This window comes from Callospermophilus lateralis, chromosome 1 (genome assembly GCF_048772815.1).
Source record: "Callospermophilus lateralis isolate mCalLat2 chromosome 1, mCalLat2.hap1, whole genome shotgun sequence".
NCBI classification, from domain to species: Eukaryota; Metazoa; Chordata; class Mammalia; order Rodentia; family Sciuridae; genus Callospermophilus; species Callospermophilus lateralis.
In genome coordinates this window covers 209,290,188-209,314,178 of record NC_135305.1, presented here as the reverse complement: position 1 = coordinate 209,314,178, position 23,991 = coordinate 209,290,188, and the positions used below count along the sequence as shown (strand labels likewise).

At 55.9% G+C, this 23,991-nt stretch overlaps 1 protein-coding gene across 11 annotated transcripts in view; it reads left to right on the top strand.

Annotated features, from left to right (window-relative positions):
- Positions 1-345: 345 nt before the first annotated feature.
- The window catches only part of Crtc1 (CREB regulated transcription coactivator 1), a 69,873-nt gene continuing 46,227 nt past the window's right edge, over positions 346-23,991 (top strand). For 10 of the 11 annotated variants that reach the window (XM_076845665.1, XM_076845656.1, XM_076845626.1 and 7 more), the window contains exon 1: positions 346-474. In XM_076845665.1, coding sequence (XP_076701780.1) covers positions 349-474 — 126 coding nt within the window. In that variant the 5' untranslated portion in view covers positions 346-348. Of the gene's footprint in view, positions 475-6,140; positions 6,525-23,991 lie in introns of those variants that run through there. The other variant, XM_076845607.1, reaches the window with a different exon arrangement.

Genomic DNA, 23,991 nt, shown 5'->3' with positions numbered 1-23,991 from the left:
GCTCGCTCTGGGGGTCTCCAGCACCATGGCCCATTTCTGGATCTTGCCCAATGGTCAGGCGGCCGCTGTCCAGCGAGTCAGGCAGCGGATCAGAGCGCCTGCGCCGAAATTCCCACTCTTTCCCTCTTCCCTCCCCATGGGTCTGAAGCGCGCCGCCGAGGCGCGCGCATGCGCTATCGCCCCCGCGCCGCGCGTCTCTTTTCTGCGCCTGCGCCGCGCTCACGACCGCCTGCGCGCCTGCGCAGTGCTCACCGCCCGTGGGCCCGGCCGGCGCTTGCGCTGTGACACGAGCGAGTGGGGGGGCGAGGAGGTGGAGGAGGAGGAGGAGGAGGAGGCGGCGGCGAGAAGATGGCGACTTCGAACAATCCGCGGAAATTCAGCGAGAAGATCGCCTTGCACAATCAGAAGCAGGCGGAGGAGACAGCGGCCTTCGAGGAGGTCATGAAGGACCTGAGCCTGACGCGCGCCGCGCGGGTAAGGGGGTGCCCGCGCCGACCCTTCGGGGCCGGGGGAGGAGAAAGGAGGGGGCGCGTGTCTGGCGCGTGCACGGGGCGGGGGGGCGCGCGGCGGGGGCGGGGCGCGCGTGGCGGAGGCGGGGCTTGGCACGGCCCGAGGGGGACAGGTGTCCCCGTGCCCCGGGCGTCGTGGGCGGGACGGGTACCCCCACATCCTAGAAACCTGAGGTGTGCAGGTGTCAACACATCATTGCTACTTTAGGAGGATAGGTGACACTACATCATTGTTACCCGGAGGGGACAGGGGCTCTACATCGTTACTACCAGGAGGGAACAGGTACCACTACATCGTTGTTACCTGAGGGGGACGGATGCCGCCTATCATTACTACCTGGAGGGGACAGATGTCCCCGTGTCCCTGCTACCTGGGGGGACAGGATGACGCTGAGGTGTAGGGGCTGAGTGCTGCTTGTCGGCATCATTTTTACCTGGGTGTTGGAGTGCAGGTGCTCTCACAGCATTGCTACCTGAGGGGGAGAGGCGCCTCTACATCACGGTCACCTGTGCCCTTCTTGGGTGTTGGGGAGGGACAGACGTCCCCACTTGTGGATCTGGGGTGGGACAGGTATCTCTCATTCCTGAACAGGTGAGGGAAAGGTCAGATGCTCTTCCCCACGGGGTCCTGATGGGACCTAAGAAGGCAAATTGTGCTGAGTCCTGGAACTTTCGGGGACCAGGTGGTGTTCTCCCAGGGGGACCAGGGCCCTTTCAGGATGAGGGTGGGAGGATAGGTCTGCCTCAGGTGGCTGGGTGCATGTGGCGTGCAGGAGCAGGCCAGGTTCTGCCAGGCTCACTTGGGAAGCTGCCACGGCCTTGGAGCAGGGTGTGTTGGCGGTGGGGTCTGAAGCGGCTCGTCTTGTAGGCCCATGATCATGGCCTCAGTTCCCTCCCATGCCAAGTGTGTCTAGCAAGACCTTCCTCGGGGGTCAAGGAGGAGAGCATGCTGTGCACAGGTGGCTGCAAATGTCTGCTGAGGTCCTTCAGTGGTGAGACCCCATCCTGCACTGTGGAATCTAAGAGGAGGTGGGTGTGGGAGTTGCAGGCACCCACACCCCTGGTTTCTGGATTCGGCCACTGATCTGACTGGCGCAGGTGGACTTACCTCCATCTCTGATTCCTCAGGTGGAACTTTGGGGTCGTGTTATTTTATAATTAGATGCTTGTTTCTCTCCAAGAAGGTGGCCTTGCAGGCTAGGATGTGTGTCTTCATTTCTGTGTACACATTCAGTGCAGATTGGTGCTATGTCGGGCAGACATTGCAAGAGCTTGCTCAGGGAGCGGGCCCTGTCTGTTTCTCCACTAGGATGTGGAGAAAGAGGTGGTTGGCAAATGAATGAATGAGTGGAATAAGAAAGAAAGTGTGCCACTTGAGTGGCATCCACAGGTCAATTAACTGAAGCAGGAGTGTATGCGGCTTATCTCTAACATGGTGTCAAATGTTTGTAGTGTGACAGGAAGCAAGGGGTCATACTAGGTTTGTGGTGTCATCATGGTTGGAAGTTTGGTTTCTGCATGGGGCTGAAAATGGACTATTGTTGAAAAAATTTCTTTAACAGAACAGCTCCAGCCGGGCGCCTGGAATCCCAGTGGTTTGGGAGGCTGAGGCAGAAAGATTGAAAGTTCAAAGCCAGCCTCGGCAACTTAGCAAAACCCTGTCCCAAAATAAAAAATAAGAAGGGCTGGGGATGTAGTTCAGTGGTAAAGCACCCAAGTTCAGTGCCCTTGATTACAAAAAGAAAAAAAAAAAAAAAAAGACAAAAATAGCGGCTTTATTTAGATATAATTCATATATCATACAATTTACTTGCCTAAAGTGAAAAAGTTCTGTGATTTTTAGTTAATTCATAGAGTTGTGTGACTGGGACCACTAATTCCAGATTATTTTCATTGCCCCAAAAGAAAACTCTGTCCCCATTAGCCGTCATAGCCCATTCCCCCTCCCCCCGCCTTTGGCAGCACTAATCTGCTTTCTGTCTGTGGATTTGCCCGATCTGGACATTTTGTATCAGTGGAATCCTGCACTGTGTGGCTTTGTGTGTCTGGCTTTCACCAGGCATGCCTGACATTTTCTGGGTCCATCTATGTTGTGTATCAATGCTTTATTCTTTTTTATGGCTGAGTAATATTCCTATGATGGACATATCATATTTGTTTATCCATTCATTGGTTAGTGAATTTAGAAAAAAATTTTAGAATATGCATTTGGTGGTTCTGTCCACACTGGTGTCCATTTTTCATCTCTCGCTGTGTACTCTGTTGCATTCTTCATGGGGGGGGGGCCTGGACTCCAGGCTGAGGTGCATTTACACCGAACTTTTAGAGACAAAGCAATGTTTTCTACTGGTGGGAGGTGGCAGAATCAGGGGACACTTGGCAATATCTGGATATGTTTTGATTATCCTGACTAAGGGAGGCTGTTGGCACTGGGTATGGAGGCCAGGGATGCTCTTGAGAACCCTCAATGGACAGCACACCCCACCCAGAGAGCAGTCTGGCTCCAGGTTTCCAAGGCGGAGAAGTCTCCCACTGGAGAGTGACCCGGAGGTGCTCAGGGTTCGAGCCTTGTACCTGGCTGGGTAGAACTCAGTGCTGAGCGTGCAGCCGTGGGCTGTGCCGCCTGGGCAGGTGGGACCAGGACGAGCAGGCACTCTGCCTGACTGGCCATGGTGTGTCTGTGTGGCCTGTAGGTGAGTGGGCTCACCCGACACAGGTCCCCGCCTTCGCTCCTCGGTGGCTGGGTTGGGTCGAGCTCCCTCCTGCAGCAGACACCAGGGCTTCCCTCACACCTGTGGATGGACTTGAGTGGCCTGGTCAGCGCCTGCTCCTCTCGTGAGTGTCTAAGGATGGCCAGCCCCCTCCTGTGTGTGCTCCTGGGTCCCCGTGGCAATGGTGGGCTCGCCTGAGGTGCTTGCTGGAGGAAGAGGCTGATCTGCAGGGGTTTACCCGGATGAGTACGTCCCTTTCGGGGGACCCCAGGGTGTTAGGTGGAGGGACTGGTGTGGTGTGCAGGCCTGAGCGGGGTGAGCTGCTACCTTCCTTCCTGTGGGAGAGCTGTGATGCTCTGCTGTGTGGCTTAGGGCAGGTTTCACAACCTTTCTGAGCCTCGAATCCAGACCTGTAAAGTTGGGGGCAGCTCGTTCATTTCACTTAGTGACAATTTTTATTGCCTAGTGTGTCCCAGGGACTGTGTTGGGTGTGTGGTGACCCAGTGGTGTACAAGGTCCACCAGGGCTGTGCTTTTGGGGAGCTGATATGGATTTGGGGGGAGGAGAAGGAATCAAGTGAAGGAGGCTGTCACTGCAAGGGAGCGGTGTGCTGGGAGGGGACGGCTGGGGGCATGGAGGGCGACATAGGCTGCCCACTCAGAGGTCGGGGGGACAGCGGGCGTGGAGGCCTTGGGGAGAAGCCTAGGGCTGGCGTGGGTGGAGAGGGGAGGAGAGGTGGGTGCAAGGCCTGGATTTCACCCTTGGGACAGAGCCCGCGAGGCTCAGCCGCGGCCCGTCCGTTGCTTATTCCTGTCACAGTTGGCCCTTCGCGTCCCCGGTCTCAGTGTCCTCAGATTCCACCAACAAGGGACTGAAAATATTTGGAAAATGAAAATTGCATCTGAACCAAACGCGTACAGACCTTTTCCCTGTCCTTGTTCCCCACACAATACAGTACGGTGACTTTTCCCAGCAATTTCGTCGTGACGGTGTCAGAAGTCATGGAGAGATGAGGGAGATTCTGCAGAAAGAAGTGCCTTGGCTCTATGCAAAGGCGACGCCGGTTCCTACCAGGGACTTGAGTATCTGTGGGTTTGGTTCCCTTTGGGAGCGTCCTGATCCAGGCCCCTGGGATGCCAAGGGACTACTGTCCTTCTCCACAGCGTCGGGCCCACCTTGCATCGACTTCTGTGCCCCTAAAGGAAACCCCACCCCCACTAGCAGTCACTCCCCACTCCCCTTCCCCAACCCCTGGCACCACTAATCGGCTTTTTGTCTCTCTGGATTTGCCTCTTTGGGACATTTCATATCAATGAAATCATACGCCATGTGGCCTTTGTGTCTGGCTTCTGTCACTCAGCACGGTGCTTTTGAAGTAGCAAAGATTGCTGCTTCATTCCTTTTAAAAAAAAAAAAAAAATTTGTGGCTGTCAGGTGCAGTGGCACATGCCTGTAATCCCAGCTACTTGGGAGGCTGAGGCAGGAGGATTGCAAGTTGGAGGCTAGCCTTGGCAACTTAGCAAGGCCCTTAGCAAGTTAACGAGATCCTATCTTAAAATTAAAGATTAGAAGGGCTGGGATGTAGCTCAGTAGTAGAGCACCCCTGGGTTCAATCCTTGGCTCTGCCAAAAAAATTTTTTTGTGGCAAAGAATATGTAACATAAAATTAGCTGCTTTAACCTTTTTGAGGTGTGCTATTAAGTGACATTAAATACCGTCACAGTGTGCACACTATCCCTTCCATCCGTCACTTATTCCTTGGTGTAGCTGAACCTTATACTTTTTATGTGGCTCTGTCACATTCACGTATCCCGCTGGACCCTTTTGTCTGTTGGGGATCTGGCAGCTGTGGGCAACTGCGTCCTTGGCCTTGTACTGGGGAGTGGAGTTGCGGGGTCCCGTGGTAGCACTGTGTACCCCCGAGGATGCTTCTGGCTTCAAAGATGGCCACAGCCGTGAGGGGGGAGGTGTGGGCTGAGTGGCTGCTTCAGGCAGCCAGTAGGGGGGTGGTGGCTCCCAAAGGGGGTGACCAAGAGCAAGGGATTTTGGTGGCATTTGGGCTGGGGGGTCAGATGGGGGGATTAGGGATAGGGCTGGGGTGTGTCACCACCTGGCCAAGGCTTCCTGGTTATTTATTTTTTTGTTTTATATTTTTTAGTTGTAGACGGACACGGTGCCTTATTTCACTTATACGCGGTGCTGAGGGTGGAACCCAGTGCCTCACACGTGCGAGCCTCTGCCACTGAGCCACCCCCGGCCCCTCACTGGTTACTGAGTGTCTCAGGCCACAGCACCTGGGCCAAAGTTCCCCGGTAAAGCAGCCCAGGGTGACCTGGTCACGACTGAGGGACTGCAGTCTCCTGGTCCTGCTCTGTGGTGTGGTGGCCCTGCACGGGTGGGCCCAGGCAGCGTGCAGCAGGGGCTGGACCAGTGGCGTGTGGAGGCAGCCCCCCATCGTGGCCCCCAGTCACGCCTTGGCACGGGTGGCCTCCATGCTGGCTGCTTCCACTCCCCGGTGCCATCTGTGGCCTCGGCTCGGTGCGCACATAGGACTCCCTGAGCCACTCTGATGAGAGGGCAGGGTGAGGCGCCCTGGCCGCTCTGCCTGCCCCTCCACAGCCCCCAGGTTGTGAGCTGTGCGCCGTGGCGGGTGGCCGGTGGGTCCAAGGAAAACACCTCCCACCTCCCAGCCCACCCGTGAGGGGGACCTTCGTCGGAAAAGAAGGGTCGCAGATGTAGTCAGAGTCAGGAGCCCGAGGAGAGATGGTCCAGGATCTAGGGTGGCCCGCGAGCCAGTGTCTGGTGTCCTTGTGAAAAGAGGACGTGCCACAGCCACAGGGGAGAAGGCCTCGTGAAAACAGGCCGAGATTGGTGTGAGGTGGCCACAAGCCAAGGAGCACCAGAGGCCAAAGAGGCCAGGACGATACTGCCCTGGGCCTTCAAGGACAGATGGCCATGCGACACCTCGTCACAGACCTCTGGCCTCCAGAACTGGGGGAGAGTCAATTTGGGTCCTTTCACACCTCCCAGTTTGTGGTCATTTGCGACAGTGGCCACAGGAGGCTCCCTGGGGTCTGAGGCAGAGAGCCTGTGGAAGCCGCGCCTGGTGGGGACCTCCCGCCTGGTGGGGACCTCCCCGAGGCGGGCTGGCAGCTTCTGAGGTGCCTGGCCTTTCCCGCCTGGCTCCGTGGTGGGCGCGGCCCTTCCTTCACCCACTGTGGGAAACGGGGGCCTTCGCCTCACACTGAGCTCAGGGTGACAGTGAGTGAGACAGAGGGACAGATGGTGGACACCAGGGCCACAGGTAAGGGTTTCCTCTGGTTGGGAGCTGACCACAGGGGCTGGGCCCAGGGCAGGGGTGCTGGGTGAGGGTGTTGGCTTGTGTGCCGAGTTGGGTGGGGGACACGCGAGCAGAGGTTTCTCGGAGAAGTCAGCCCTGTGCTCTGAAGGAGCCCTGTGCCTTGTTCTGCACCCTGTGGCTGTCACTTACTCCTGGATTGGTGTTGCTTAAAGCATCAGCAAGGAGCTTGCTTTCCCTCCATCTTGCTGATGGGGAAGCTGAGGCCCGCGGAGCATCCTTCTGGGAGGAGGCCGAGCTGGGGTGTGCCCCGGGCAGCATGCAGCGGTGGTCTGGAGCAAGGATTAAAACCAGCGGGCAGCTGGCACAGCGGAGGGCACCGGGGTCCCTGCTGCGAGGGAGGCTGCGGCGGGAGGATCACCTGAGCCCAGGAGTTCTAGAGCAGCCTGGGCAACCTGGAGCGATCCCGTCTCAAAGCAGCCAAACCCACCAAACACACACAAAACAAACTGGAGCTTCCTGTTGTGGGGAAGTGCTGTTCTTGTTGTGTGACTCCATTTCCGGAGCCAAGCCCTGTTTCTCTGGGGACCTGGACCTGGGAGAGTCAGCATCTCCTGCCCCTCACCGTCATAGCCTGGAGGTGGTGGCTGGGGCGCAGCTCTGCTTCCCGGGGCCACGCCCGCTGGGCCTGGAGTGCGCTCTGGGTGCAGGTTCTCAGGGGATGCAGAGGAGCCTCCTGGTTCATCTGATGGCTCGCCACGGGAAGGAGGCTCCCGTGGGGGACCCCAGCCCGGCTGTAGGCCTTTCCATTCATGTACCCCGCACGTGATTCCCGGGTGCCCCCACGGGCCGGGGCTCCTAGGCCGAGAACGCGTCTTGGCGCTCCTCCATGGGCAGCCTTGGAGCAGACCAGGCGCCATGGTGACTTTTTTTTTTTGAGATGAAATTTACAATAAATTAACCATTTTGGTATATGACACGGTGGCTTTAGTGCATTCACAAGGTTGTGCATTCACTGCCCGGTCACTCCCCGTTCCCCTCCCCCGGATCCAGGCAGCCACTGATGTGCCGTGTGCTCTGTGGAGTCACCTATTCTAGGCATTTCGTACAGTGGACTCACACCGTGTGGCCTTTCCTTGTGGCTCCTGCTGCTCAGCGCCCTGTTTTCAAGGTTCACCAGGCATGGCTCACCCGCTTTGGCTCCCTTTGTTCTTGGTGGACGTTGGGTCCTTTCCTCCTTGGGCTGTGGCGAGTGTCTCATGTGAGGATTTGCTCGCAGATTCCTGGGAGGGGGTTGCTGTGCATCATGACCTAACCAAGTGGCCAGTGCTCAGAGGATGTAGTCAGGCCCGCCTTCCCTGGGGATCAGGAGGAGAGTTTCCGAACCTGCGGCATGTGTAGAATAGGGTGGCCAGGTGGGGGAGGGGGGTTGTCCCCACTGAGGGACCTGCATGGTAGTTTGGCTGAGTCTCACAATTAGACCTGTCTTCGTGTCGTTCCGGGTCCACCAGCAAGCACGCCCTGAAGACAGTTTTCTCCAGGAACTCACTTCCTGTGGGCTGGCACATTGGTGGCCCATCGTCTAACACAGAATGCCAGCTGGGACCCACCAGATTGCTGTCCTACCCCGCAGATCCAGGCCTTGGCTAGCTACACCTAATAAAGTTTTATTAGAACACGGGCCACGCCCATTCGTTGACACCTGTCTCTGGCTCCTTCTGTGGGACAATGGCACAGTCGAGGTATAGTCTGCCCAGGTGTTTGCTGGCCCCTGGGCTGGTATGTCTTCAAGACCCGCTGACCTGGAGAGTGAAGAGGATTGGCTGGAGATGGCGGGGGCTTGGAGGGAGGGCGTGGCAGGTGGCACTCCTCCCAGTTTTGGGGCCTGTGAACTGTCTGGAGGGACAGGGACAGGTTCCCCAGGACTCTGCTTCTGCTATCTGGAGTGGGGGCTGGGGTCCTGGATGGAGGTCTGAAGAGTCTGCCACATGGGCCCTGCTTGGGGGCCTGGGCCTCTGGGTCACCTAGGTGGAAGGAGGGTGCTCACCTTGGGCTGGGGTGAGCTAGCTGGCCAGTCCTGGGGTGACAGCTTCCAGTTGTCTTACAGCCAGGGAATGTCTTCCCTCCTCACTGTCCCCGGGTTTAGCCCCTCAGAGCACAGCGCCAAATAACACCTGCTTTGGCCAGTCACATCTCTGCTCTGTCCCTTGGGTTCCTGTCACACCGTGGGCCCTTTGGTCCTACTGTTGGGGGCTGAGGGTTCTTTAGTCTGTGCTGGGTCAGCTGTGCTCTGTGTCGCCGGCTTTCTGGTTTCAGTCGGGATTCCGTAAGCCGCATCAGGAATGCCACGTGGATGCTGGGGACAGCTGGCAGGAGGGGGGCGGCCTGAACGCTTGCCAAGGGAGCATTGGACCTGCAGCTGGGCTGGGCGCCGGCGCACACCTGTGATCCCAGCAGGCCAGGCGGGAGGACCACGAGGTCACGGCAGCTGGGCAATGTAGCTAGACCCCGTCTCAAAGTAAGTGGTGAAAATGGCTGGGGATGTAGCTCGGTAGTGGGTCACCCCGGGCTCAGTCCCCAGTCCAAAAAAAAAGAAAGAAAAGAAGAAACGACATCACTCCATGGAAAGCTCTTGAGGACTGATTCTGCCTTTGGGGACATTTGGCAGCACTGGGACGTTTTTGGTTGTCACGATGGGGTTGTGTGGGGGTGCTCCTGGCATTGAGTGGGTAGAGACCAAAGATGCTGCTCGAGCGCTACAGTCTCAGGACGGCCCCCATCACCAAGAGCGACCTGGCTCTGAGTGGCAGCAGGGCACGGCCAGAAGCCCGGTGAGCGGTCCCTGCCTGAGTGAGTGTGGGAGAGGGCTGGGCAGAGGCACAGTCACCTGAGGGCCACCCTAAAGCCTGCAACAGGTAGCGACACAGGCAGACACGGCCTCTCTCTTGCTTCATGGCGTGGAGGTCAGCAGCATTAGGGGCGAGCTAGGATGGACCCGGTTGGACCAAGCCAGTGGCCAGTGTGCGTCCTCTCGCGTTACACAGCCAGGGCTTGCCAGCTGGGCAGGGTGGGGCAGGGCAGTTGGCTGCCAGAACTGCACTGGGAGGAAATGGCTGTTAGAGAGAAACTGCCCAGGGCCAGCAGCTGGAAGGAAGCTGGGCAGGTGGTGAGGGCCCTGAGCGTGTGGGCTACGGGGAGCCACGCGAGGCTTCAGTGGGATGGCCACAGTCACCAGGGCCATACAAGGAGTGGCAGGAGCTGGGTTTGCTAGAGTCCACATAGTGTGGAGCCAGCGGACTGTTGTGGGAACCCACGAAAAAGAGCCCATTGCGTAGAGGGGACACTGAGGCCCGGGAGGTCGCGAGGCTTGCGATGTGAGGAGTAGGGATTGGGACCTGTGTCTGGCCCCAGGACCCAGGTTTTTCTGAAGCTGACCTCGGGTCATGCCGAGCCTGGTGCATATCTGCCCGTTGGCACAGGCCGCCCTGGGCTTTTCCTGAACCGCACGGTCTTTGAGTGTGTTCTTACACACGCATGTGCATGGGAGGCTCTGCAGGGTTCCTGTCTGGGAATGGCCCCACCTCTGTGTCCCTGATCCCCTGCGGTAGGAGGAGGGGTGCCTTGGCTGGGAGGAGGACTGGGGCATTCAGGAGGCCAGGGCGGCGGGTTCCTGGGAGAATGGGGACCCCAGGCCCCAGGGTACAGGATGGAGCAGGCTCCCCGCCGGGCTGGGGCACTCTCTGATCTCCTCCCTTTTCCTCTCCTCATCACCATATCCAGCGTGCCCAGGGCAGAAGGAGGTGTTCTTCCCTGGCCGCGTCCCACTGCGGTGCTTTGGCCGGATGGGGTCCAGGTGCCCAAACAAGGAAGCTACCACGTGCCTCCAGGGCCGAGGATGCGGAGAGTCAATATTTATTATTTGCCAAAAGGAAATGAAGCGTGGCTGGGGCAGTGTCCTCAGCTTCTCAGATGGGCATGGAGGATTCTGCAGTGTGGGCACTATGGAGGCCATCCCTTAGGTGCCCAGCCTCAGCCGGCTCCCCTCTTCCTTCCAGGATGTCCCATCTGGGCTGGGCTTTGTCCTTGGGAATGGGGGTCCCAGTGTCTCTGTGCAGCTCTCTGCATCTGAGCGTGGCCTGGTGTGTGGGTGTGCACTCTGTTCACTGCCGCTAAGGCTCTGGGGTACACGCCCGCAAACACACGCAGGCACTGAGTGGGCTCTGGGTGGGCATTCAGCAGGTTCTTGGCAAGTATACAACAGACATTTGCCTGGCACACAGCAGGTAGTCAGCAGGCACTTAGCAGGTGCACAGCATATACTTAGTGGGTGCGTAGTGTATACTCAGCAGGTGCTTGGCAGGCACGCAGTGGGTACTCAGTAGATACTCAGCAGGTGCACAGCATGTACTCGGTGGGTTGCACAGAGGGTACTCAGCAGGCAGCAGCAGTAGCCGGCCATTGACCTGCCTGCGATCATTCCAGAGCCTCCGAGGTGGTGTTCTCTAGGAGGCGGGGTTTCCCGCTGCTGCTCAGGCTCCCCGCTTAGTTCCTCACACATGGCCTGGAGTTGTGGGCTCAGTGCAGGATCCATTGTGTACCAGCCACTAAGGTGTCCTGAGCCAGGAGAGTAGCACGGCCATCTCTGGAACTGTTTCATCAAGCCAGCCCTGAGTCTGTACCAACTCATACGGTGTGTTGCAGTTCCAAGACAGGCCGTCAGACCCCTGTGGACTAAGGGTGGGATGGGCCTGGGGCAGTGTGGTGGCACCCGCCCAACCCGCTGGGTTCCCTAGGGAAAATGCGAGCAGCACTAGGGTCTCTGAGTGATGTTGCCCTTAGCGGCTGGGATTGAATTGGGAGTCCATTCCTTTGGTCAGTCAGTCTGTGTTGATTGAGCACCTGCTAAGTGTTAGGCCCTGGAGATGCCTTGCAGGTCAAATCAGATGGAGACCTTGTTCTAGGGAATGCACAGAAAACAGGAGCAGCCAGCTGGCCTTGTCCCCTGAGGTTACGGCTGTGAAAGTGAAGGAGGTGATGTTTGAGCTGAGCCTGGGGAACAAGGGTGGCTGAGATGATGAGAAGCAGGAGGCCTCCCATAGGGAGAAGTGGTCCTGTCTGGGCTCAGCGTATGTTGCCTTGTGGCTTGGGATCTGGTTATGGGGTGGTGTGGTGCTTGGGGAGGGTTTTGAGGACGGTGTCGTGACATTGATGCTTAGTATAAGATCCCTATGGCTGCCACGTGGGGACAAACCTGGGAGGAATGCTGGTGGGTTCAGGAAATCTGGGAGTGGGCTAGGGCTGGTATCCCCTGCAGGGGGCAGGCGCTGGGGCTGTGTGACTTGGGTGGGGGTGGCTGGGCCAAGTCTGATTGGCTCTGTGACACGTGCTGTAAGTTTCCTGAATCATTCCGCAGGTTTTTCACCCAAGTCTTGAGTTCAGTACCCCACATCGATGACAAGGGGAGGCTTATGCTAATTGGCCATGACTTTGTTCCCTGGTGGCCCCATGTGGAGCGACATCACTTCCACAACAGAGACACTGGGTCCTAATTCCATATAGGATGTCCTCCCTGCTCCGCCCCTGCCCTTCCTGGGAGGTGGAGCTTGAGGCAGGGGTGGGTGGGGCATTGACCCCAGAGGGACTGCATCTCTGCGACCAGCACTGGGAGATGGCCCCGGGGACACCACCGCCCCCCAGCCCGGGGATGGGCATTGTTGTTTGTGGGCCGTCTGCTGCATGTATGTGAACAACCCATTCCCCAAGACCCCCGCCTGCTCCAGGGGCTCCCTGCCGGGGTGAGGCTTCCTTGAGGACTTCTGCAGGTTGTTCGCCCTTCCTGCGGGTGTGTTCGGCTGCCACACCTTGGTTTCGGTGGTGCTGGGAACGGAACCCAGGGCCTCGTGTCCGCTGAGCTGCACCTCCAGCCCACACCTTGATTAAAAAAAAAAATTATGTTTCCAAACATCAATTAAAATTGAAACTGGAGAAACCAAAGCGCTTCCCGTGTCTTCTGTGCATCTGGCACTGCTCACCTGGGTGCAGAGGGAGGGAGGGTGGGTGCCAGCTGGTCATTCGCCCAGAAATTTCTGGGAGGAAGTGTCAGCACAGCCAGGCTGGCACCCGGGGCTGCCTCTACGGGGCTGGCGGCCCTCATGATGGGGACACGCAGAGGTGGAGCGTGTCCCCATCATGAGCACACTGAGCTGCTGCCCAGCTTCGCGGTGGCTGCTGAGCCCCCAGTGTCTTCTGGAAGGCCTCTCTTCACTTGCGGTCAAGATCAGTGTTCAAGTGACCAGAGGGAGAAGTTCCCAGGGCCCTTAATTGCTGGGTCCTTTTGCATCTGTGAGCATCCCGCTGCCATCACGCTGTGGGGATCCTTGTGTCCTCCCAGGCTGGTGGGCTTGGTGGTTATATTAGGACAGGAGTAGCTCATTAAATCACAGAATGAATACACCCCCGCTGAGTGCTTGTGTCCCTTCAGCTCAGTCTTGGCCCACAGGCAGCTGCGTCCAGATCTGAGTTCTGCAGGAAGAGGTGAATTTCCCAGAAAGCTCAGTAGACACAGAGAGGACAGGGTTGGGGCTCTAGAGGCCACTTGTGCCCCAAGAATCCCATCCTAGGGCCCCCAGCATCTGGCTGAGTGGCTTGTTTCTGCTGCTTAAACCCCACATTTGCCACCTCCTGCCAAATGAGCCCTCCCCTCTGTGCTTCAGTTTCCCATCTGCACAAGGAGGAGACTAGTAAGGTCCCGGAGAGATGGCCCGGGCATACACGGTACTCCTTGGGCAGAGCGCTTGGCCCTGGGCCTGCCCACCTGGCATGCAGCAGGTGGCTGCAGGGACGCCCTTCTGCCTGAGGCTGGCCTTTGGGTGCCACTTGTGCAGCCATGAGCGTGGGATTGTGCCTTGTTCACCTTTGCACCTGGCATCTTGGTTTTGAATCATCTCTGTTCAGTTTCTTTCTTTCTTTTTCTTTTTTGTAGTTGTGGATGGACAGATGCCTTTATTTTATGTGTTTATCTTTACATGGTGCTGAGGATCAAACCCTGTGCCTCACGCGTGTTAGGAAGTGCTCTGCCCAGAGCCACAGCCCGGCCTGTTCAGTTTCATTTGGTGGTGGTGTGGCTATTCATTTCTTTTACCTTTTTATTTTTTTGGGGGGCGGGGAGTACAGGGGCACTTGACCACTGAGCCACATCCCAGCCTTATTTTGTCTTTTATTTAGAGACCTGGTCTCCCTGAGTCGCTTAGCACCTCTCTGTTGCTGAGGCTGCCTTGAACCCTTCATCTTCCCGCTTCAGCTCCCGAGCCACTGGGGTTACCGGTGTGGGCCCCGCGCCCTGTGTTGACTTTTTCTTTTGAGATGGTTTTTGACTTGGGGAAAAATTGCAGACACCGTCCAGAGTCCCTGCTGCCCCTCCCCCGGCTTCCCCCACCAAGGTTTGTGTGCTGATCCGGGTGCAGTGGTCACCTGGGATTGCAAGTGGTCCAAGTTCCACCCCAGGCTGCGCTGGACTCTCCCACGTTTCCCCGCTGCCCTTCCGCTGCTCCAGGATTCCAGGTGGCGTTAGTGGAAGTGTCTCTGTGGACTCTTCTGACCTGTGATGGTTCCTGATGTCTCTTTCACCCCTGGCCTTCACCCCTTGTGTTGCCCAAGCATTTTGTACAGTGATTTTGCTGATGTTTCCTGGCAGTAGGACTGAGGTGGTGTGTTTTTTGGTAGGAATCCCAGAGAAATTAATTAATTTTTTTTTTAATGCTGAAGATGGAGCCCAGGGCCTTGAGGATGTGAGGCGAGTGCTCTACCACCAAGCTGTGCCCCCAGACCCCCTTTTCTATTCTGATGAAATTCACATAACATGGACGGGTCAGCGCATCGACCGCTCTTATGTGGTGTAACCGTTGCCATCATCCTTCTCCAGGACTTCCAACCTTTCCACATGAAACCCTGTCCCCTCCACACACATAAGCCCCCGCTCCCACCTCCCAGCCCTGGCTGCCACTATCCCGGCTTCCATCTCTGTGAATGTGACCACTCTGGGACCCTCCTGCATGTTGCCATCTGTGACTGGCTTGCTTGACTGAGGGTTCATCCTCGTTGTATCCTGGGTCAGGATTTCCTTCCTCTTTCAGACTGGATGCTGCCCGGCACAGTGACACACGCCTTTAATCCCAGGTGCCGGGGAGGCTGAGCTAGAATTGCAGGTTCAAAGCCAACCTCAGCAAAAGCGAGGCCCTAAGCAACTCAGTGAGACCCTGTCTCTAAATAAAATACAAAATAGAGCTGGGGGTGTGGCTCAGTGGTCGAGTGCCCCCGAGTTCAATCCCTGGTACCGGGGGTGGGGGTGGGGAAGAGACTGGGTGTTATTCTGCTGTGTGCGTGGGTCACGTTTTGAGTATCTGTTCATCCATTGATGGACCAACGCTTGAGCTGTTTCCAGTGGTGGGCTCTTGTGAGTAATGCTGCTGCCAACATTGCTGTGTAAATGTCCATTTGAGTCCCTGCTTTGAAGGATTTTGCATGTATACACAGAAGTGGGGTGGCTATAGTGTGTGTTAATTCTGTATTTGATTTTTTTTTTTTTTTGAGTAATTATACTCTTCTATACACGGGCTGCGGGGGCTGGGGATGTGGCTTCGTGGTAGAGGGCTTGCCTGGCATGCGCAAGGCCCTGGGTTCATTCCCTAGTACCACTACAAAACCCCCAAACCAAGAAGTAATTATACAGGGGCTGCAGTCTTCCTTTTTTACATTTCTACCAACAGTGTCTTCACATCCTCCACACTGTTACTTTGTTGTTGTTTTTTTAATAATAGCCATCCTGGGGGTGTGAGGTGGTATCTGGTTGTGGTTTTCCTTGGCATTTCGTGGCTGGTGAATGATGTCGAACATCTTTTCATGTGTTTTTGGCCATCAATTTATCTTCTTCGGCGAGATGTCTAGAAAGTTCTCTGCAAACCAGTTTTTAGGTTGGGTTGTCCTTTTATATATTCTGAATGCTAATTCCTTATCAACTGTATGATTTGCAGAGATTTTCTCTTGTTCCATGGGAATGGGGCCTTTTCATTCTGTTGATTGTGTCTCTGACGCACAAATGTTTTTAATTTTGACAAAGTTCAATTTATGTATGTCTTTGTTGCCTGTGCTTTTGGTGTCAGATCCAAGAAATCAGTGCCAAATCCACGGTTATGAAGCTTTTCCTTTATTTACTTTTAAAAGTTTTTATAGTTTGAGTTATATGTAGTTTAGATTTATAGTTTCATAGTTCTAGTTACAGTTACGGAGTTATGGTTTTAACGTTTTTTTGCTTTACAGTTTTAACTTTCAGCCTTTGATCTGTTGGGAGTTAATTTTCGTCTATGGTGTTAGGGAAGGTCTAGCTTCATTCTCTTGCATATGGAAATCCAGTTTTTCCAGAGCCGTTTGTTGAAAAGATTGTCCTTTCCCCATTGACTTGTTTTGGCACTGTTGTCAAAAAATGATTTGACCATATGGGCTTATTTTTGTGCTCTCTCTCTATCCCATTTTGTCTATATGTCTGTCTTTGTGCCAGTACCACACTGTTTTGATTATCGTAGTTTCATAGTAAGTTTAGAAGTTGGGAAGTGTGAGTCCCCCTTCTTTTTTTTTTTTCAAGATTGCCCGAGCTATTTGAGGTCCCTTGAGATTACATGTGAATTTTACGGTGTATCTTTTTAAATTTCTATTCAAATGTTGTTTGGGTTTAGATAGGGAATGTATTGAGTCTGGAGATAGCTTTGAGTTGTGCTGTCTGAACTCTGTGTGTGTGTGTGTGTGTGTGTGTGTGTGTGTGTGTTTGCGTGATTGCAGTACCGGGAGTTGAACTCAGGGCCTTGTACATGTTTGGCAAATGCTCTACCACTGACTTCCATCCCAGCCCTTTCTTCTGAATTTTTATTTTGAGACAGGGTCTCCCTAAGTTGCCAAGGCTGGCCTAGAGCTTGTGATCCTCACATCTCGGCCTCCAGAGTAGGTGTGCTGTGGACCCTGTTAGTGTGTGATCGGCCATTAGGGCCATCGCCTGCCCTGCTGGCTGTCCACAGCAGGCTGCTTAGCGGAGGAGGGCTCTGCAGTAGGACAGGAGGAAGGACTCTCGGTCACTGGTGCAGGGGGGAGGGGAAGGGTCTTTGGGTGGTGGAGGAACAGCATGTACAGAGGCCCAGAGGCCTAGAAGGGCCAGGTGGGAAGGGAGGGGAGAGGAGCCAGATCCGGAAGGGCCCTGGGAGCCAAGTGGGGAGCTTGGCTGTGGTCCTGAAGCGGCCGTGGGGTGGGGGAGGGGAGACCCAGGCTCAGCCTTGGATCCAGGAGCACCTGGGGAGGGATGGTGTGTGGGTAAGCAGACTGGGTGAGGGGGACGCAGGGCTTAAGCAGCTGAAACGGGGCCACCCCCGGGTTTCTGGCTGTGACACCAGCATCAGGGAGATCACTGTGCCTTCTGCCAGGGCCTTGAGCGGGGGAGTGGAAGGAGGAATCAGGGACATGATGAACCTGGTGAGGGGCTGCCGGGCTAGAGGAGGTTCCTGTGAGCATCACAGAGAACGTTCTGGAAGCAGGTCTGGGAGGCTCTGGGGAGGTGGCTGACAGAAGAGGTGACACGTGAGAAGCCCTGAGGCCTGAGTCCTTGGAGAGCTGAGTTTGAGGGGTGGGAAGAGCTTGGCCAGGAGCCATGGAGGCTCCACAGGGTGGGGCTGGGAGGGAGGGTGACTGGACGTGAGCCGGCCCGAGGGCCTTGGCATCATCCCATGGGGCGCGTGGACCAAGGTTGGCTTCCGGTGGCAGCTGCCCTTCTGCCATTGTTCAGGTCTCTGCAGGAGGGCCTCGTGCCCACTCTCGCCCCCAGCACAGCGGCACGCAGAGCAGATGCAGGCCGCACTGTGACTTTCCTCCCTCTTCGTCCTACCCTGCAGATGTCCCTCGGCCTCTGCTTGTCCCCCTCCCTCTGTTCCAGGGTCCTCATGTCATGGGAGGCTCGTCTGCAGCTTGGTGCTGGGAGCTGGGCTGTGGCTCCAGCTGCCGCCCCCAGCCTGCTGCCTCCCCTGAGGCCTCGGGTGCACCTCACCCCGCAGTGGGCAGACCTTGCAGGGCTTCTGTCGGTTCCGCATGGTGCTTGGAGGGGCAGGATCCTTGTGCCGTTTCTAGGGCAGCAGGGCCAGGCTGGGGGTGGGAAGAGCCTGGGGAGCCCAGGGTGCTCCTGGGCCGGCCTTGACCTTGGAGCAGACAGAGGTGCACGAGGTGGTGGCAGAGCAGCTGTAGAGGCTTGTGTCGGTGGATGTACTAGAGGAGGTGACTGAGGGGACAGGGTCTGGGGATTGGCCCCCTGTCTGCCCCCTCGATCAGTGTTTGGCCATCATCCTCAGGTGGAGCAACATGATCTGGGGACGGTTCTGACGCCTTTCAGAACTTTCTGGGATGTGGCCTCAAGGTCCAGTCTGGGGCTGGATAGTAAGGAGGGGGCTGTCAGGAGGGAGCGAGGGCAGGGAGCGTCTGGCTGGGTTATGCGGGTCAGAGAGGGAATCTGGGGCTGTTCAGCAGCTGTGTGTGTAAGAGGCCATGTGCAGGAGTGGAGGTGACCCCTCTTGGACCCTCTGGGAAGCCAAAAGTGTGCCTTAACCCAGAAGAGAGGGTGGGTCTCTAGGTCCCATCTGTCTTGGGTACGTCCTTGTGCCTGGAAGCCCACCCATCTGTCTAAATGCAGCCAGGGTCAAGGTCCCAGCCCTGCAGCTATGATGCAGGGGTTCTAAGGGGAGAGGCCTGGGTCACCGGCCATGTCCCAGCTGCTCCTGCATTGCCTGGTGCAGGGTGAGGCTCTGTGGGGCTCCGACCTGCTGAGGCTCTTGCCTCCCTCCCCCCACTTGGCTTGCTCGTGGGCAGCCTGCCCTTGATCCTGTTCTCTGCTGCCCTGCTTGCCCTTGAGCCCCAGGGTCTTTGCACTTGCTGGGTCTCCCCCGGACTGTTCTTCCCAGCCCTAATGATACCTCCTTGGCCACCCACTCCCTGCTTTTCCCCTACATGGCCTCCTCCCTCTGCTCAGGTGGCCCTGTATGCCAGGGCGCTCCAGCTGGACCTGCTGGCTTCCCTGCTCCGGGCTCCCTGTGCTTCCTCACCCCCCTCAGCCTCTGTCCTGCTGGCTGGGGACAGTGCCTGGTCCCAGGGAGAAGTCTTTCCCGATGGGTGGACGCGCAGGACTCAGTGGGGTTGCTGGGGGTAAAGGTGGACCTGGGTGAACGCTGGTGTGGGCTGTTTCTTACGTGGGGGCTCTGGGTCATGGTGAAGTGTGGGCAACACCCCAGGAATTCCTTTAAAAACTTATTTTTTGTGGTGCTGGGGATGGAACCCAGGCCCCACATGTGCTGGGCAAGCGCTCCACACCAAGCCACACCGCAGCCCTACTCCCTGACGTTTTTTTAAAATCAGTATTTACCACTTTAACCATTTTTAATAACTTTCATTTTATTTGTTTATTTATCTATTTTTACGTGGTGCTTGGGATGGAACCCAGGCCTCACCAGGGCCAGGTGAGCGCTCCACTCCTTAGCCCCAGCCCCTCCCTGACTCTTTTCTTTAAAATATTCTTTTAGTTGTGGATGGACACAATGCCTTCATTTTCTTTCTTTCTTTTTACGTGGGGCTGAGGCTCAGACCCAGCACCTCACGCGTGCCAGGGAGGCGCTCTAGCACTGACCCCCAGCCCCAGCCCCTCCCTGACTCTTGAGGAGGCCTGTGCCCGGGCCTGGCTGCTGATCTGTCTTCACGCTTGGTCCATCACGCAGTGTCCCCTCCCCAGGGCTTCACAGGCCTCAGGAGTTGGGCATCCACTCAGGCCAGGGCCACTCATGGTTAATTACTGGACAGGCCACAGTGGATGTCTTTGGTGTTTTGGCTCCGGGGGACGCCTGCGTTCCAGGCCTCGCTTGGCCTGCGTGCAGCATCCTAACTGCACCTTCCTGTCCCAGATGGCCTGCTTCTCAGGGAGAGCCGGGGGGCTGCTCGTGGAGGGGGAGCTTCCTTCAGGCCTTGAACCGGGCCAAGCAGCTGCTGAGCTGGAGCAAGGAGTAGAGGGAACAAACTGGGCTTGGTGGCCCTGGGGCTGCAGTCTACTGGGTGACCTCCAGTTGTGACAACCCCTCATAGTCCAGGGCCAGCTGGATTCAGGCATGAGGGGACCAAAGCTTCCATTCCCACGGGAGGCAGTGGGGGGAGCAGGCTGATGAATCCCAGCCAGGAATCCAGGCACTGGTGTGTCGGCACGTCTAGTGTTTAAGGAGAAGCCAGCAATTCTGATGTTTAAGTTAATTTTAAAATAAAAAACTTTAAAGTTGGCCACCAGTTTGCATTTTTCTGGACACGCTCCTCAGACCTCAGGAAGACCGCAGTTGCGGCTGGCCCTGCTCCTGCCTGCCAGGCTGCAGGCTCTGGTGAGCACCTCTGAGCTGCAGAGGCGTGGTGCCTTCCCCAGGGTTCTGCCTGTGCCCAGCCACCCTTGGAGGGGACCTGTGGGGGCTGATGTCCAGGGTCACCAGTTGTTTCTCTTCCACATGCACATGGGGTCCTGGTGGCTTCCCAGTTTGGCAGCATGCAGGTGGGCTGATGTGGGCCCCTCTGGTCACCCCCACACTGCCAGAACCCCGAGGATCCTTTTGGTTTCTCTTTCATGTTTTTTTCCCAAGGTAAAATACACAAAATAATGTCACCATTTTGGAGTCTACGGTTCGGCAGCTCAGTGTGGTGCTGTGCAGCTGTTGCCTCTCTCCGGATCCAGAACACTTGCATCTCCCCAAAAAGAGATCATCCCCATCGGCAGCCACTCCCTGCCCCTAAGTCTAGTCCCTGGCAGCCACTGATCTGCTCCCTATCTCTGGATTTGCTGCTCTGGGTATTTTGTTTCTCTTATTTGTTTTTTTGATATCAGGGGTTGAACTCAGAGGCACTTTACCCCTGAGCCACATACCTACACCTTATTTTTTATTTTTGAGACAGGGTCTCATCAAGTTGCTTAGGACCTTGCTGAGTTGCTTAGGCTGGCCTTGAACTTGGATCCTCCTGCCTCAGCCTCCTGAACTGCACGCATTGCTGTGCCCAGCTCTGGGTGTTCTGGACTCTTCACCATGTGGCCTTTTGTGGGTTGGCTGCTGTTGCTCAGGATCATGTTTTTGAGGTTCGTCCGCATTATAGATCAGGACTTCATTCTTTCTGCGTGTGTGGTGCTGGGCTTGGAACCCAGGGCCTTCTGCATGCTCTAGGCAGTGCTTTCCACTGAGCTTCACCCTCAGTCTTTTTTATTTTACTTTGAGATGGGGTCTCATTAAGTTGCCCAGGCTGACCTTGAACTCCTGGTCCTCCTGCCTCAGTCTCTCCAGTTGTTGGGATTAGAAATGTGTGTCACCTTGCCTGACTGAGTTTCCTTTCTTTTGTTCTTTCTTTTTTAACGTATTATCTCTCTCTCTTTTTTTTTTTTTTAACCTTTATTTTGTTTGTTTGTTTTTATGTGGTGCTGAGGATCGAACCCAGTGCCTCACGTGTGAGGCATGTGCTCTGCCGCTGAGCCACCACCCCAGCTCCAAATTTCCTTTCTTTTTATGGCTGATACTCCACTGTGTGGATGGGCCCTGTGTCTATCTGCTTACCTGTGGGTGGGCATTTGAGTGGTTTCCACGGTTTGGCGGGTGTGTGTAGAGCTGCCTGAATGTGTGTGTACGAGGATTTGTGTGAATGGTTTTCAGTTTCTTGGGTCTGTACCAAGGAGTGGAATTGCTGGGCCATGTAGTAGGTCTGTTTAACTTTTTGTTTTGTCTGTTTTCTTTCCTCAGATGAGGTCTTACCACGTTGCCCAGGCTGGTGGTTTTGTTTTTTTTTTTTTTTTGTACCAGAGATTGAACCCAGGGGCATTCGACCACTGAGCCACATTCCCAGTCCCTTTTAAAAATTTCATACTTTGAGACAGGGTCTCAAGTTGTTTAGGGCCTCACTAAGTTGCCAAGGCTAGTTTTGAACTTTTGACCCTCCTGCCTCAGCCTCCTGAGCCACTGGGATTAAAAATGTGTGCCATGATGCCCCACTGCCCGGGCTGATCTTGAACTCATTTGCTCAAGTAATCTTCTCGCCTCAGCCTCCTGGCTCGCTGGGGCTCCTGAACTCTGGACGTCTGGATCTGGGCCCTACTGTGCATTCTACCACTGAGCGACAGCCTTGGACCTTTTTATTTTTTATGTTGAGACAGGGTCTTGCTAAGTTGCTGAGGTTGGCCTTGAACTTGCGATCCTCTTGCCTCAGCCTTCTGAGTGTACCACTGGGCCCACCTCCCTTGGTGCCTTTCAAGAGCAGCTCCTGCTCCTGCAGGGAGTCGGCAGTGCCCACCCTGGGCTCTGGGGAGGGTGTCCGTGCCTGTTCAGGGACAGTACCAGGGCTGCCACACAAATGACCACAAACCTGTGGTCTTAAAAAGCAGCAGTGTGTGCTCGCTGTTCTGGAGGCAGAAAGTCCGAACTCAAAGTGTCAGTCAGTTGGGCTGATTTTTCCAGAGGCTGCAGAGGCGGGGGTGTCCTTCCTGCCTCTTGAGCTTCTGGTGGCTCCGGAGTTTCTTGGCTTGTGGCTGCCTCCCTCTAACTCTGTCTCCATGTGGCCTTCTTACGTCTGTTCTTATCATACGAGGTCACCTGCCACTGGGTGAGGGCCACTGTACTGCAGTGCATGGCTTCCTCTTAACTCGATTACGCCGGCACAGACCGCCTTTCTAAATAAGGTCTCATTGCAAATGCTGCGGGCCAGATGCTGCTGGGGGGTTTGTAGCCACAGTGTGAGTGTGTGCATGCGTGTGCATGCGGGCACATGGGTGTGTGCACACCAGCCGTGTCAGTCTAGCTCCTGGAGGGTGGGGGTGCAGGATTCAGGGAGTGTCCAGTGAGTGGTGACAGGTGCAAGGTGTGGGCTGAGGGGCGGGTGGGGCTTGGGAGTGAGGGGTTGAGGGGCAGGGAAGCCAGGCCCACCCCTGGGGTGCCCTGTGTGGCATCAGGGCACGAGGAGCCCAGGACTGGATGTGTCTTCTTGTGGCCTTCGTCTCAGCTGCACCGACAGTCCCTGGGCAGTAGCACTTGGGTCAGGGCCGCCTGGGAGCTCAGCTGGAGTCTCTGCAGTGGACCGTGGACTGGATCAGGGTGGCCACCCGTGCTGCGTTCCCTCCAAGCTGAGTTTCCCAAACAGCGTCCCCTTTGGAGGGGTGGTGACACCCTGCGTTCTCCCCTCTGTCTACCCAGAGGCCCAGAGAGGGGACACAGGTGCTCGGCTCCACGGGGAGGTGAAAGTTCCCAGCTGGCCGAGTGCCGGCAGGGGCAGAGCAGAGCTGCTGGTTGCTGTAGGGGGCCCTCAGAGGACGGGGCTTTGCACGTGGTCCCCAGGTCAAAGCTGCAGCTGTCCCCAGAACTAGGGGAGTGGGTGTGGGAGCAGATGGCACAGGCAGAGAGTGTGTGGGCTGAGGGACTTGGGGGGGCTAGGAGGAAGACCTGGCAGCGGTCCTGAGGGACAGAAGGGCAGGGCCCTGCCAGCCCAGGGACAGGGTTGGGTTTGGATCCATTGTATTTAATGGGACACGTAAAAGTCACCTTTTTTGGAGGGGATGTTGGGGATTACACTCAGGGGTACTTTACCACTGAGCTACATCCCCAGTCCTTTTTTTTTTTTTTTTTTAAATTTATTTTTTAGTTGTGGTTGGACATAATACCTTTATTTTATTCATTTATTTTTTTTTATGTGTGCTGAGGATCCAACCCCGGACCTCGCACGGGCCAGACGAGCACTCTTACCACTGTGCCACAACCCCAGTGCCCCCAGTCCTTTTTTTATTTTTAATTTTGAGACAGGGTGTCATTAAATTGCCGAGGCTGGCCTTGAACTTGTGATTCTCCTTCTTCAGCCGGAGTCTCTTTCCTTCAGCCTGAGGAATTACAGGTGGGCACCTCTGTATCTGGCAACGTTCACCATTTTAAAGTGAACAGTTCTGTGGCATTTGGCACCATCTCAGTGTTGTGCAGCCGCCAGCTCCGTTAGTTCCAGAACATGTTCATCCGCCAGAAGGAGACCCTGTACCTCCCAGCAGCCTCGCCCCTCCCCCCAGCCCTTCGAAACCACTGATCTGCTGCTTCCTGTCTGTGGATTTGCCTGTTCCGGACGTTCATGTCAACAGAATCCTGCAATGTGTGTCCCTCTGTATCTGGTGTCTGTCACTGGTTGTCATGTTTTTGAGGTTCATGCGTAGCAGCAGGTGTCAGTGCTTCGTTCCTTTTCGTGGGTGAATAATGTTCTACTGTATGGCTTCATCATTGTGCATATACTCAGTTTATTTATTTATTTTTGGAGCTGGGGTTGAGCTCATGGGTGCTTTGCCACTGACAGCCTTATTTTGTATTTTGTTTAGAGACAGGGTCTCACTGAGTTGTTTAGTGCCTCGCCGTTGCTGAGG